Below are 15667 nucleotides of genomic sequence, written 5' to 3' on the forward strand. Positions count from 1 at the left end.
CCAGTTGGGGTATCAAGTGATCATCGCATCCCACAGATGTGGCGTTAAAATTCGACCCTGGACATTTGCAGACCGCTCGTCGCTCTCACACACATGAGAACCTCAACTCTCACCTCTTCAAAATCAGGGCTGAAGACTTTTCTGTTTGCTGCTGCCGTTTACTCAACCAAATAGTAATTTTTCACTGCACTGTCACTTTTATGGCTTGATATTATGCATTCTATGCATTTTATTTCTGAACTTTATAATGTGTTCTTTCCTTTTACAATGTGTTTCTTTTGCACTTTGTCTTGAGGCTTCTGATGTTTAATTTAAAGCACTTTGAATTGACTTGTTGCTGAAATGTGAATACCAGTGGCTTCATGCACACTGTATCAAGACGGCCTTGGCTGATCTGAAACAGTGATATCAGATAACTGAAAGATCTCCAGACCAGTTCTCCGGGGCTCGGATATCGTCTTGACAAGGTAAAACACTTGGGAACAGGCAAAATAATAAGGGTAGTTTCCAAAGAGTGGTTTCTATCTCATTTCTTGCACTGCACTATAACCTTAATGGGTTATATGTATTCTAGTTTATAAATGTATGCAATCTACGTATTCTATTTTTTAACTTTATGCATTCTTTGTCTTCTATTTTATAAATGTATGCATTCTATGTAATCAAATGTTTTACTTTATGCATTCTATGTCCTTTAATAATGTGTTTCTTTGCACTTTGTCTTTATGCTTTATATGTTTTATGTAAAGCACTTTGAATTGCCTGGTTGTTATAATGTGCTATACAAATAAACTTGCCTTGCCTATGAAGAATGCATGTATCTGTAATAGTACATATATTCCTTTCAAGACATAAAAAGGCCTTTTGTAATGTTGCTACTTTCAGAAAAGAAAGAGCTAAGCAGCATCATTGTTACACTAAACATGTTTTGGACAGTCAAAATATAATACCGGGATGTTATTTACCACATTACAATGTCATCAATGTAATCCAGTGGTGAGTCAAATGTTACATGTCTAGTGAGCGCAGGGGGTCTTGGGCGCTTGTTACTCGCGCGGTCCAGACGTTGCAGTTTAATTGGGGAAACACAGTGGCTGCACCCATCACCTTCACATTTATAAAACTTCTACTGACCGAGGTGATGTTTGCAGCAGCTGCCATCTCTCTGCTCCTCACCAATCTGCCGCATAGCACCATGGTTACCAATGCCACCACGCACACCCCGACATCTGGGCATAGTAGACGCAACAGATTCCAGGGGTCGTCCAGGGGAAGCCTGCGGAGCACACAAACTCATGTGCACGCATACACCAGATTCATGGTATGCACTGCGTCATAATGCACTCATATACATGAGAGGCTTTGCTCGGTAGCATATCCAAACAAAGTGCAGAGCAAAGTATCAGTGGCTGTTGCTGTCCTGCACAAACCCTTGTACATAAAAGCACATGTGAAGCCCATGTATAGCACATGTTAAATGCATGTATATTACCTGTGGATCCCATGTACAGTGCTAACTAGTGCAGTATGAAAAAAAAGCAAAACTAAAAACAAAACAAAAACCGAACCATAACTTGTGTGCATCACATGAGTTAGTGTTTTACAGTGCACCAGTTAGCAGCATAGATGGGTTTTCCATGTGCTATACCCGGGTTTCACATGTGATATACGATGGGTTCACATTAGGGATGCAATGGAGTAGTAAGCGCTGCTCTCTATTAAATCCACTGTTGCAGCTCCACTGACCGCGTCAGGCACATGGTGTCCGTGCGGAGCTGCGCAGCATTCCTCTATTTTTGTGCGAGAGGTCTATTTTTTTTTTTTTTCTCAACTGCGTGCAGCTACGCAGCCTTTTCAATATAAAAACAAACTAAAACTACATAGATATGTTTCAGTAAAGAGTGCAATCAATCAAGGTGTCCAGTCTGAAAACAACTGCCTGGGATGAGCGTGTCCCTCATTATAACAAAATTTCGCTCACTCGCTTCCATTCGAGCCACGTGGTTCAGGAACGATTCCGGTTCTTTTGAACAGCTCTTTTGTGGTAATGAAGGGAACCGAGTCTCGCTGGGTGATGAGACATTCTTATTTTTTTGTCAAGTTTGACACTTTTATGTTGTGTTGTTTGTTAAAGTTGTCGTCTTCCGCCACTGCAATTGTTTCCCCCTCCATGTGAGAGATTTTATTTATTATTTAAATTTTTTATCGTGAAACGTTTTCAAAATATTATATATATATATAAATAAATATTAACGAAAATAAATATTTTAATTACCAAATATCCTGGACCCCCCCCCCTTCAATCAGATGAACTTATGCAAATTATAACAACCCAACAATGAACTTGAACCCCCATCTCCTCCCTCCCCCCACCGTAATACACACAGAGCTTGCACTAGTTATATAAATAACTAGTGTAACGCTCTATGGCTACTACTATAAAACAGTTTTTACACCTTTACTTAAAAAATATTCTAATTTTCAAAGATACCTAAACCGTACCGTTACCGTAGCCCCAAAGCCGTGATACATACTGAAACATGAGCCCACTGCACCGTTTCATCCCTCGTTGCTTTTATGTGTGGTTTTCGCACGTGAAATCATGTGAATTTTATTTGTAAGGGAAGCCACGACCCCATCCACCTTCCGGTCACATCCACACACTCGCACAAAGACAGGCAGACAGGCAGACACACACACTGGCACACGCACGCCCGCCGTACCTGGAGAGTCCTATGTGTTTGGTGAGTGTGTCCCATTGCGAACAGTTGTCCCCCAGGGCCAGTTTCAGCGGAGGATAAGTGTATAGGACCGTCTGAAAGCAGACATGGGCCAGCACAAACAGCAGGCTGGTGCAAAATACCGCTCTGATAAAGTGACCAGTGCGACCTGGAGGAGAAGAAGAGAGAGAGAAGACAACAAGGTCACAGCCAGACTTTTTCCTCAAGGACCTCACTGTGCAGTTAAAGACATCACACAGTTTAGCACCTCGCCGGACCTTCAGGACCTGATACCTACATCTCGACTAACCTCTGACCTCCACCCTGCTGTCTCACCTCGTGTGTGTTGCCTCAGACAACACACACAAGGTGATTGTTCATCCACTTATGCCGTTGGCTTTGTGCCGTCACAGGTAAGAGGTCTTGACTTTAAATCGGCAAGTCTTTCGAAGCTGATAGCAATCATCTAATATATGTATACATACATATATATACATATATATATATATATATATATATATATATAGGTATTACTTTTTCTATCCCAGCAACCTTCCACATTTGGTGAATATTATTGATTTTCTCTGACAATTGCCAAATCAATTATTGGGCTGTTAAGGACACATATTACTACTGTAATCCATACTAAAAAACTCATGTCTGTCCATTGACATCCCACAGCACGCTGCTTACAGGTCTTCTGTAATGTTACGACAAGCTGCTTGTAGTAACCTTACACCTTTCCTGCATGGCAGCCAACCAGTGAGACACATATGAGACGGTTATAAAAATACCAGGCTTACCATGGATCATCTGTAAAACTTTCCATTATGCGAAACAATTTCACAAGGCTTAAGGAAGGTACTGATTACATGCAAAAAAAACAAAAAAAAAAAAACTATTCGATTTACCCTTGAAAAACAAAGTCGTTTTCCTCAAACAATTCCATCAGAATTTTAACTAATTTGTAATTTTGTTTAAAATGTCAGCTCCAACTTGTCACTTATACCCCTTTCCAACCCGGTCACACCTGCTAACAGCCAGCATTTCTCACCAGTGGGAAAGGAAAAGCCCGGGTCTCAGTCCCGGGTCAATTGACCCTGCAATAGACACAGGTCTTAACCAGCTCCACCTCTGATCGGCTCTAATGTGAACAGGACACAAGGACACCTGAGTCGACACGCTCCTTTTGGCCCCTTTACCTGCACGTCGCGACGCGCGTGGAAATTCCGGACGTTGGCGTGTAAATAGAGAGGGAAACCGTGTTTATCATTCCATCATTTCATATCCCATTTAGAATCCAAAATCAGAAGTTATTGACTTTTTCCCGCATGAGGGACCGTGAAATGTTGTGAGTGTGAGGATCGCACCGTGGGGAGCGCAGCGGAGAACCCCCACGCTCCCGGCCGGTCCCTGCTCCCCGACGCCGAAGGACCGGTGCTCACCTACGCTACCGGTGCTTCACGCTGCTTCTACTGTGGTGCCGGGTCATTCATGAACGATCCGATCCTGTTTCAACTTTTTTTTTTCAATGTTTTACAGTTTAAGTTAAAGTTGCCGGTTGAAGTTGCTGGACCCATGACACTCCCCTTTTCCCACGTGTTCGTGAAGTCGAAGGCGACACAACAGAAAAAAAACGGCATCTCTCCTGGCAATGGGAAAGGTGTCAATTGCCTATTTTCAGCGGGTTGACCCCGGGCTTAAAAAACTCGGGTCAACCCGCTAGTTTCAAGAGAAGGAAAAAGTCAATTACTTCTGATTTTGGATTCTAAATGCGATATGAAATGATGGAATGATACACTGCCATTCCTGTCTATTTACTGGAACTTCAACCCGCTAGTTTTGGTGTGAAAACGGTATAAGTGATGATCCAGATGAGGGGTTGCATCTCCTGATGGTGCGAGTGCATGCAAAGAGGGAGGGAGTGAAGCATTTCGGCAAAAAAGCATCCGCCTATTTGTTTCATGTTTCAGTTGTGAAACCTTCTCAACGATGGACGAAACGAGACAGAGGGTGTGCAGCGCGAAACCGAGGCTGTTCTGCTGCCCCCACTTTTTTTTTTTTAAAGGTTGGAGGCTCACGCCTCTCTTCTCAAACGCCCCTGCAAATATCTCCTGTGTCATAAAAGTGGTGAAAACTCTGGCTGTTAATGATTATGTGCATTTTTTTATTTTCTTTTACACGTTACTCTCTGTTATTACACAGAGGCCCGAGCGGGGGCCTCTGCATTGGGGCTACAGTTGAATTTCATGATATTGAAAGTTAAATAACTTGCGCTGACAATTAGGGGGCTACACACAGAAGCCGTCGAGCCGAACAACTTCACGCACTTTACTGCACACGGGCATATTTCACCGTTGAATTGGACCCACTACAACCTCCAGAAAAATCACAGACTCAGCATTGTGGAGTTTTACAACGCCAGCGGCAACTTACATTAGAGCTCTGTGGATTAATGAATCAGCCCATTTAATGCCAAGTGGTGGGCACGCCCCCGTCCAGATCGGGCTCCTCGTACAGTAAACTAAGAAGAGGTTTCAAATGTCACCCGACCTCGCGGCGGTGACACGCCGAGAGCTTCGGAAAACACGCATTCTAATTTCCCACTCCTGTATCACGCACTGTATCATCACACATCTAGGCTTGGGGCGATGGGACGAATGTATCGGCAATCGGCCGAGTCAATCAGGCAAAAGATGAACTTGTCTCTAAAGCCCAGCGTGTCGCCGGCAACGATCTCTTGTCTCATTTACTTCCAGGTGAAACCACGTGCGCCGCTAGTCGGGGGGACTTTGACACATCGCCCAACCCTAACATCTTGTGATCATAGCACAAGACCTCACCACCCTGAGCTACTGGCAGGTGAAGAGGTGTCGGCAGGAAACGAAACGAGGGAGAATAGAAACGTCTTTGTCAAGTGTTGTTGAGATTAAAAGGAGAAGGAGGGGTTTTGCTTTCGGGACGTTCTTCTGCACGTGGAATGAAAGCCGAGGGGAAAGGAACATTCTGGAGGGAGGTGTGCGTGTCATCGAATAAAGGCTCATTCGAAACCATCGCTGTTTTTTGGTTCAAATCCCCCACCCCAGCTGCTCCGATCATTGCCTCCATCTCGGTCTATATAAAGCAGCTTCATACGAGCTCAAATTACGGACATAATCCTTTTTCCCCCCGTCTCAGGGTTTCAATACGAATATGTTTACGTGTGTGTGTGCATGTGTGTCTCTTGTTGGCAGGCAGAGAACTTTCCATGAGGTGAACTCTGTCTTACCAACTTTCGATCCCCCCGCCTCTCTCTCTCTCTCTCTCTCCCTCTCTCCCTCCCTCCCTCCCTCCTTCCCTCCCTCTCCCTCCCTCTCTCTCTCTCTCTCTCTCTCTCTCCCCCTCCCTCTATCTCTCTCTCTCTCTCTCTCCCTGTCTCCCTCTCTCGTGTCAGTTTGGTGATGGGAGCGTGAAACAGACAAACAACAGAACCAAGTGCAGAGGGTCAGAAAAGGAAAAGTGGAAGGTGTTAGTCACAGCGACGCGGCAAGCTCTCGCTCACACGTGATTCACCGAAAAGAAATTGATGGAAAAAGAAAAGGAACGAAGTAGGGGGAAAAAAACCACGACACCCGAACAGAAACAAAAGCAAGTGGAAACACAAGTGTCAACATCCCTCTTCGACCCACAACGCACGGTGTTTTGGTTCGCTTCCTGCATCAGGTCCCACATTGAGTCTGATTGCGTTCTCGCATGTCAGGAACCCTCACTTGGAACCGGGCTGGGTCCCGTCTTTTCAGGCTCCATTGTCTGATCCGCACCAGAGCTGGAACGCGGGTCCTCGCGCCAAGAGGGTAGACGCGGCCACGGTTGCATTTAAACGGACCAAGGGTCCGAGGTTCGTCTGTTAACGACCGTCGTGAGAAGAGAGATCTCCCTACGATTTTCTTAAGACCTCGGAAACCCTCCTTCGGCGTACACTACATGAGCACCAAGCGCAGGCAGAAAACAAATCAGCAGCCCCTATAATAAGAAGAAGTATTTTTATTCCCCTCACAGGTGCAAATGCACTTAACACACACGCAGAGGGTGAGAGTGGCGACCGCAATGACGCGCACGCGCGCGTACACACAGACACGCACACACACACACACACACACACACACACACACACACACACACACACACACACACACAGACACACACACACACACACACACACACACACACACACACACACACACAGGGAGTCATGGCTGGAGAAATTCAGCCTCTTCTCCCATCGTCGTTGTCCTTCCTCCAGGGGCCAGCCTGGAGCCCTCACTACGTCGGCGTCCGGGGACCGATTCCAGGTGGTGGGTCCACGTCGTGGTCAGGCACAGGACAGGAAAGCGTTCTGCACATCTTTAATTGGGGTCCTTTTTTACGTTGGAGGAGACCCCGTGTGAGCACGGGGAGAACCTGCAAACTCCATGCAGAATGCCCCTGTGATCGGGAGTCAGTGCACCGGGCGGGAATCAAACCGAGGACCTCCTCACTGTGAGGTGGCACCGTGCCGCCGCGCGGCACAAAAATCAAAGGCACAAGACAGTGTGTATACAAGTGTCAGGAGGCGAGTCAACTACGAGTCCCAGAGAGCGCTGTGTAATGAACAATTAATGGTCCTGGATGTCAGCACTAGGAAGGTTTGAGGACCAGATGAGGTCTTAAATCTTCCCGGAAACATATTTTGTCGGACTGTTGAGGCTGATGAAACACGAGAAAGCTCTCTTACCAGACCGGGTGAGGATGATGTGTCACAATGTCATCAACAACTGTATTAAATATAAATATTTAAATAACGTAGTATTCTGCAAGATGTGTGCGTTTACGTGTTCTCACCACGCAGAGCTCACGCTGGCACACTTCACCGGCGTGGGAACAGATAGTAGAGGAGCAGAGCCGCCTAAATGGGGGCTAAGAGCACAGAACACCCAGGGAGTAAAATCTCCTGAGCTCTTCTCCTGGATTTCGGCCAATTCTCTCATCAGAGTGGTTAAATGGGTCCGAGGCAAGATCTGCGCAATGTCACATCACCGATTCTTGCCATGAGGAGCTCTTCAAAGTTTGGCACCAATGTGTCTGGGAAGCCGTGGCCATAAACAGGACGGTGAAGCCCTGTGTCTGCCCAGGATTTCCCATTCATCTTTGAGTAAAGAATAGGTTTACTACCTTTCTACCCAGGCCTCATTCAAATGTGGCTTCCCGGCCGCAAATCAGCACTTTGGGCTACGTCCATGTTAATGTAGGAGACTATAAACAGGAAGTTCCACCGCTTCCGAGCGGCAACCCACTGTAGCCAAGGTTCCACTTTGGGTGTACGGCGGCAAATGCCATGAGTGGGTTTTCAATAAAATTGGATGTTACTGTTCTTCAAAACATGTTCAAGAAAAATTTGTTTGAATGGAACCCTGGTGCGCTTATCTCATTGCAGGGTGTGAATGCAGGGTGGGGCAGGTGTGAACGCTGGGCGGGGCAGGTGTGAACGCTGGGCGGGGCAGGTGTGAACGCTGGGCGGGGCAGGTGTGAACGCAGGGCGGGGCAGGTGGGAACACAGGGCGGGGCAGGTGGGAACGCAGGGCGGGGCAGGTGTGAACGCAGGGTGGGGTAGGTAGGAACGCAGGACGGGGCAGGTGTGAAAGCAGGGCGGGGCGGGTGTGAATGCAGGGCGGGGCGGGTGTGAACGCTGATCGGGGCGGGTGTGAACGCTGGGCGGGGCAGGTAGGAACGCAGGACGGGGCAGGTGTGAACGCTGGGCGGGACAGGTGTGAACGCAGGGCAGGGCAGGTGTGAATGCAGGGAGGGGCAGGTGTGAACGCAGGGCAGGCAGGTGTGAACGCAGGGCGGGGCGAAGGGAATGCAGGGCGGGGCAAGTAGGAATGCAGGGCGGGGCAGGTGTGAACGCAGGGTGGGGCAGGTGTGAACGCAGGGCGGGGCAGGTGTGAACGCTGGGCGGGGCAGGTGTTGACGCAGGGCGGGGCAGGTGGGAACACAGGGCGGGGCAGGTGGGAACGCAGGGCGGGGCAGGTGTGAACGCAGGGTGGGGCAAGTAGGAACGCAGGGCGGGGCAGGTGTGAACGCAGGGCGGGGCAGGTGTGAACGCAGGGCGGGGTAGGTGTGAACGCTGGGCAGGGCAGGTGTGAACGCAGGGCGGGGCAGGTGTGACCGCTGGGCGGGGCAGGTGGGAACGCAGGGCGGGACAGGTGTGAACGCAGGGCGGGGCAGGTGTGAATGCAGGGCGGGGCAAGTAGGAACGCAGGGCGGGGCAGGTGTGAACGCAGGGCGGGGAAGGTGTGAATGCTGGGCAGGGCAGGTATTGACGCAGGGCGGGGCAGGTGGGAATGCAGGGCGTGGCAGGTGGGAACGCAGGGCGGGGCAGGTGTGAACGCTGGGCGGGGCAGGTGTGAACGCAGGGCGGGGCAGGTGTGACCGCTGGGCGGGGCAGGTGTGACCGCTGGGCGGGGTAGGTAGGAATGCAGGGCAGGGCAGGTGTGAACGCAGGGCGCACTCGGATCTTGACCAAAACAACTGGTCCGAGCCCACTTTGAGGGGTGGTCTCGGACCGCCGATCATTTTCTAGTCAATCCTGAAAATCGATTCTCGACTCCAGACTGTGGAAGAAACAATTACATTTTTGCGAGTTAGTGAGCATTTTATTTTTATTCAAGCCTATCTATACCAATCCATTTCAGATTTTAAATGGATGGGCCGTGGGGAGTACAACGGGCCCGGCGCCGCAAGGGGGTTTAGTTGTATTTTCTGCCCCCCCTCAGAGTTTACGTTTTATGCACCTTATAGAAAAACCACAAAAATATTGTTGGCCAAGATACAAGTGTCATCGAGGCGACGGTAACGAAACACCTTATCTGAAGCTTGTTACGCGATCCAGTCCCTTTTCCCACTGACAAACAACCTTCGGCGCCCGATTCCACCAGTAGGGTTAGGGTTAAGACTCGTTTGTGCTCGACCAATGAGGACGCATACCTCATGAAAATTCCTATCCCGTCCAGGAAACAAATCCGCCAGTCGTCTGGACCTTCTCTTCTCCTTTTTCCGACTGGCTCAATAAAGTCATTTATTCTGGAATATGTGACTCATTAAAACACTTTTGTTTCCATGTTATTCTCCTGCCGTGATGATATAAAAAAAAAGGAGTTATTGTCTTCTTTCTCTCTGCTAAAACCACAAGGGGGCGCTCACTTAAATATGGTTGCTATTATTTATTTATCCAAAGCTGACAATTTATATTCTGAAAAAAGTAAAAAATAAAACCTCCATCAGCCCCCACCCTCCATTCACAAGGTGTGCCCATTCACACCTTAGAAAACAGAAAATTAAAAAAAAAACACACGCGCACCTGATTGCCCCACTGTGTTGCCACACGCAGGATGAAAAGATGCTGCAAGATGCAAAGCAGGATGATAACCTTCCTTTTTACTATTTAAAAAGATTCGCCCCCCTCGCCATTTTTATCTGCCCCCCTCAGTCACCTCATCCTGGCGCCGGACCTGGATCACAATCTCAACGCCCGTCGCTTGAACTCCGAGCGGCCGACTGGATGACGAGGAGCTCCAGCTCCGACGACGCCGATGGCGTTATTTTTTGTTCACAGACGACAAAAAAAAACAGAACGTGGAAGGATCTGGGGATTTTTTCACCCGACGGCAAAAAAACGGATGCGCAAAAATGCGCACACACACACACATATTAACAAGACCTTCCTTACAAAATCATGTTTGTTATTAGCGGGTGCTCAGCAGTTGCCTCTGGAATCGTCCATCCCTCGTGATTTCTATGCACATTTGCGAAAGGTTTGTTTATATTTCTGACCAATAAAAATATAGAGTGCGTTTCCGCCCCGCCCCGCCCCGCCCCGCCCCGCCCCCTTCACCCTGTGCGGTGTGAGACAGATAAACAGAGCGCAGTTTAAAATAGATGAACGGACCACACCACCAACAAACAGCCACGTAAACTATGGACACACACACACACACACACACACACACACACAAAAATAAAACAAGGTAGGGATGAGGTGTTTGTTTTGTGGGAGGGAGGGTGTTGCAAAAATGAAGGTAGGACTGGGGCATGAATTTATTTATAGATGACAAAGAAGATTAACACCGGAAAAAATGATGGCAACCTAAACACGGAACAACAGTTGAAATGCCGGCGTTCCTGCCTGAGGAAAGACCACAGGAGACAGACGGGCGTGCAAAGGGGAAGAATGTGCTTACCTCTGATGGTGTGCTTGTTGGGCCAGAGGAACCACGGCAGCAGCAGCAGGTACAGGAGATAGACCAGAGACAGGGCGTTGTAGCGCAGAAGGCAGGCTGCGAGGGAAACACACAGCGGGTCAACGGAGGCGGGAAAAAAGCTTTTACTAACGCCATTCAAACAAGAAAGAAAGTGGGGATTCCCTCGAATTCCAAAAGATGTACTAATAAAAGGGAAAATAACACACGCACAGGCACACACACACACACGCGCACACGCACACACACAGACACACACACACACACACACACACACACACACACACACACACACACACACACACACAATAACAGCAGAAATATGGACACAAATCTGGTCTGGACAGTCCCTCCTTTGCAGTAACCACCGAGTTAAAAAGTCTGTGTGACTTTGCTTCTTCCTGCAACGTTTCATGGTTATGTTGGTGTGATAATTCATGTGTTGTACTGTATTGTCCACAGCCCATCTGTACTGTACACCAGGGGTCTTCAACCAGAGACCAGAGAAACACAGCAGGAACATCAGGGACTTTCCTTTTTCAAATAAGATTTAGTATTGCATTTTAAGCCTGGATTACAACAACATATTTATAATGCCTTATTAACCTATTTATATACTCAGTTATGATGAGTGTGCTTTTATTTTTGATTTATATTTATTTCCTTGCCTCCACACCAAACCGTATTGGAGAGACTGTGTGGAGAAAACACAGTGAAATCCACCCTTTTCTTGTTTTCACAAATATCATAAAGGTTTCACAAATCTGAATTGGGGTTTGAAATGCTGTTTAGGCTTTTTATCATAATCCACAGTAGTCCAGGTTTGACAACTATAAGGAGAGTCGCTTGGTCTCAAATGGTCTGTGTGTAGAAAAAACTGTGGAATCCACCTTTTCTCTGTGTTCACAAATAAAATAAAGTTTCCACATATCTGAGAGAGGGTTTTGAATGCTATTTAGGTCCAATACAATGACACAAAGCATTTACCATGTGTTTTGATTGAAGTTGAGCCAGTTGTCTGTCAGAAACACAGTGCATTACTGGAAATTGAAACCAATCCCTCTTGATATGTTCCTTTTTATTACCTTCTTCACACACTCTGATATAAACACAAGCACACAGGCATGCACTAGAGCTGCAATGATTAGTCGATTTATCTATTAGTTGCCAACTATTAAATAAATCGCCAACTATTTTGATTAATCCATTAATCGTTTCCAAATTCTCTGATTCCAGCTCTGTAAATGTGAGCATTCTTTGGTTTCCTTCGTCCTGCATGACAGTAAACTGAATATCTTTGGGTTGTGGACAAAACTAAAGACATTTGAGGAGGTCGCCTTGGGCTTTGGGAAACAACGATCGACATTTTTCAGCATTTTCTGACACTTTACGGACAAAACAACCAATCGATTAATCCAAACAATAATCAACAGATGAATCGAAAATGACAATAACGATGGGTTGGAGCTCCAGTGTGCACACAGCATCCATCCCAAAACCCACCCGCCGTGCGTACGCGCACCTGATCCAAGCGTGGCTGTGCAGTGGCATACACACACCGGCTGCCACATGGCAGAGTGGAGACATGGATGAATGACTTTCGGCTGCGGTCAAAAAAGTTCAACGGTGACTTAATCCCCCTCCCCCATTTTTCCCTGGCTTCTTTTTTTTTTCTCTTTCCATTTATCCGGGCTTCTGCCCCTGTTTTCTTCTCGCTGACTGGCTGAACCCTCTGTTTGGCTAAACAGCTTTCTGTGTGTCCCGCCCGCCTCGGACCTAAAACATGTTGTTATTGCCAGCTGCTGCAGCGGCCTATAGGGAACGGGAAGCCGACGACACATCGCTGGAGCCAGCCGCCATATTTGAGGGATCGCTGGCATTGACCGCCGACGTCGATCAGTCTTTGAGTCAAAAGATGCTTGGAAGTCTTGTTGGGTGAAACGCCGCCACAGAAAACCTTGCAGCCCATCTTGTGTGAAACCTCCGCCCTTATTTTCCTCCCGTTCATTTTAGTGTATTTTAGCTATTTCTCTATGCAGTTGAATGGAAGGGATCCTCCAAAAATGGTGACCCGAGTCCATAGCAATCCATAGCAACCGACAAACCATCAAAAAATATGTGGATTTTGATTTGTTTAAGTTTATTTTTCTGTTGGTCATGTTTGGACCTTATATATATAATGTGAATTTTACAATCTTCAATTTCGAGTAAAACAAGAAAAACACAAAACAGCCACCAAACATAATGTAACGTAACCAATTCTTCTCCACTGCCGTGCTGGGCCGCAACGTGTGAACCAGCTTTGTTTTGTTTTTTCCAGTACCCGAGTACCCGTGCTGATTTTAGCTCCAGGGTCTGGAAAATAACCCGTGAACCACCAGGGCCACATGGGTGGAGATCCGTGATACCGTAATCCATACCATCGATCGCAATCATCACAAAACTGCCAAATGCGGACGATGAAGTAAACCACTGTTGCTTTCCGTCGTTGTTGTGCTGTTGAGTTGTGCGAGAATGTAATGATGTGATGAAATCAGTGTCATAGGTCGGGGCGATGGGAATTACGGCTCTTTGAAGGGAACCGGATCTTATGGCTCCGTTCGTTTCTGAGAGTTGGTCAAAACAACGGCGCAGAGTTATCAAAATAATGTAAAAATATATGATACTCTGCCAAGGTATGTTGTTTTATTTTATTAATATTTATTTATTTATTTTTAGAATGTTTAAAAAAAAAGTTTAAATATATAGTATATAGTAAATATAAATGAAACAGAATAACTGAAACAGTCTTTATTTGTCACACAACACACCACACTACAAGACATGCTTGCACACGCACACACATGCACCTGCTTTAGATGGTGGCCGGTGAAATGGTTCCTCGGCATTTAACCCATCCTGGCCTGTCCTTCCTCCGGGGCCACAGCCATATAAAGTACTATAGTTAGTTATTTTTGAGCAGGACATTATTTTTCACACATAAATAATAATAGTAAAATACCGTATTTTCCGGACTATAAGGCGCACTTAAAATCCTTTAATGTTCTCAAAAAACGACAGTGCGCCTTATAATCCGGAGCGCCTTATATATGGATTAATTCTGGTTGTGCTGACTGACCTCGAAGCGATTTTGTGTGGTACACGGCGCTCTGTCAACATGTTTTAGGACAACTTTGGTAAACTACAAAGCCGCACCGCTTGCAGCATTACGGCTACCGTAGTCAGGAGCGTCGCGGAGTAATACATACTGTGCTTCACCATAATATTACAGTGTGTGTGTGTATAATGACCCCAGAATGGCACGTCAAGAGACACGCTTACGTCGCGGACTTCAAACTCAAGGCTAGAGCAGCTGCGAGAGAATTCAACATTAATGAATCAATGGTACGGAAGTGGAGGAAGCAAGAAGATGACCTGCGCCAAGTAAAGAAGACCACACAGTTTCCAAGGGAACAAAGCGAGATGGCCACAGTTAGAGGACAAAATTGAACAGTGGGTTATTGAACAGAGAGCAGCAGGTAGAAGCGTCTCTACAGTCTCTATTCGACTGAAGGCAACAGCGTCAGCGGGGGACATGAATATCAATGACTTTCGAGGCGTTCCTTCTTGGTGCTTTCGTTTTATGAAAAGTCGTAATCTCTCCATCCGTGCACGAACTACCGTCTCGCAGCAACTGCCAAAAGATTGCGAAGAAAAGCTGGCCACTTTCCGCGCATACTGCAAGAACAAGATCACTGAAAAGAAGATCCGGCCAGAGCACATCGCCAACATGGACGAGGTTCCCCTCACCTTTGATATCCCCGTGAACCGCACTGTGGAGAAAACAGGGTCCAGGAATCATCACTGAACTGCCAGGTAACAGCAACGACACCGACTCGGATAATGACGAGAGGGATCCGGGCATGCTGGATGCCGTAATCGCCCAACTGTTAAACTCGGACACTGAAGATGAAGAATTTGAGGGATTTGTGGACGAGGAATGAACTGAAAAAGTGAGTGTACTGTGTTGTATTTTACGTGTTATAACTGAACAATTTCGAGAGTTATTGTGAATACGCCTAGTTTGATTTAGCGGTATCAGACTGTTTTTTTTTTACGTGTTACAACTGAACCAGGTTGGGAGTTATTGTGAATACGCTCATTAACGTTTGAACAGTGTTGAGAGTTATTGTGAACACGTTTAATAAAGTTTGACTGACTGACTCATCTGACTGCTTTGTTTCGCCTGATGCGCCTTATAGTCCGGTGCGCTTTATTTATGAAAAAGGATCGAAAATAGACCATTCATTGACAGTGCGCCTTATAATCCAGCGCGCCCTATAGTGCGGAAAATACGATAACTACATTTTATCTAAGTAATAGCATCTAAACCTTAGCTCAGCTTAGGCTTAGCTTAGGTTGTCTCTTAAATGGAGGGGGAGGAAACTTAAACAAACAGCACGACATATCAAAGCAAAATAAAATAATCGCGTCGTTCGTGAACGACCCAACACTAATAAGCTGTGGCCATGCTCAGATCCTATTCAGAGAACCTCCCGGGGGTGGCTTGGTTCCAGTGTTCAAAACACTCACTTATATGTAATTGTTGAGAGACACGGTAACTTTTTGTTAGGTCAAAGAAAAAGACACTGCGACGACCTCCCCCCACCTTTCCCGCTCTGTTGTGCGGTGGAG

At 46.8% G+C, this 15667-nt stretch overlaps 1 protein-coding gene across 1 annotated transcript in view; it reads right to left on the reverse strand.

The window, feature by feature from the left end:
• The window catches only part of piezo1 (piezo type mechanosensitive ion channel component 1 (Er blood group)), a gene marked incomplete at its 5' end in the record, with an annotated part of 84405 nt that overhangs the window by 52439 nt on the left and 16299 nt on the right, over positions 1–15667 (reverse strand). The window contains 3 exons of the mRNA XM_080016354.1: positions 1131–1276; positions 2724–2889; positions 10976–11071. Of these exons, the coding sequence (XP_079872480.1) occupies positions 1131–1276; positions 2724–2889; positions 10976–11071 (408 nt within the window). The remainder of the gene's footprint in view (positions 1–1130; positions 1277–2723; positions 2890–10975; positions 11072–15667) is intronic.

Source organism: Zeus faber (genome assembly GCF_960531495.2).
Source record: "Zeus faber genome assembly, chromosome: 16".
NCBI lineage: Eukaryota > Metazoa > Chordata > Actinopteri > Zeiformes > Zeidae > Zeus > Zeus faber.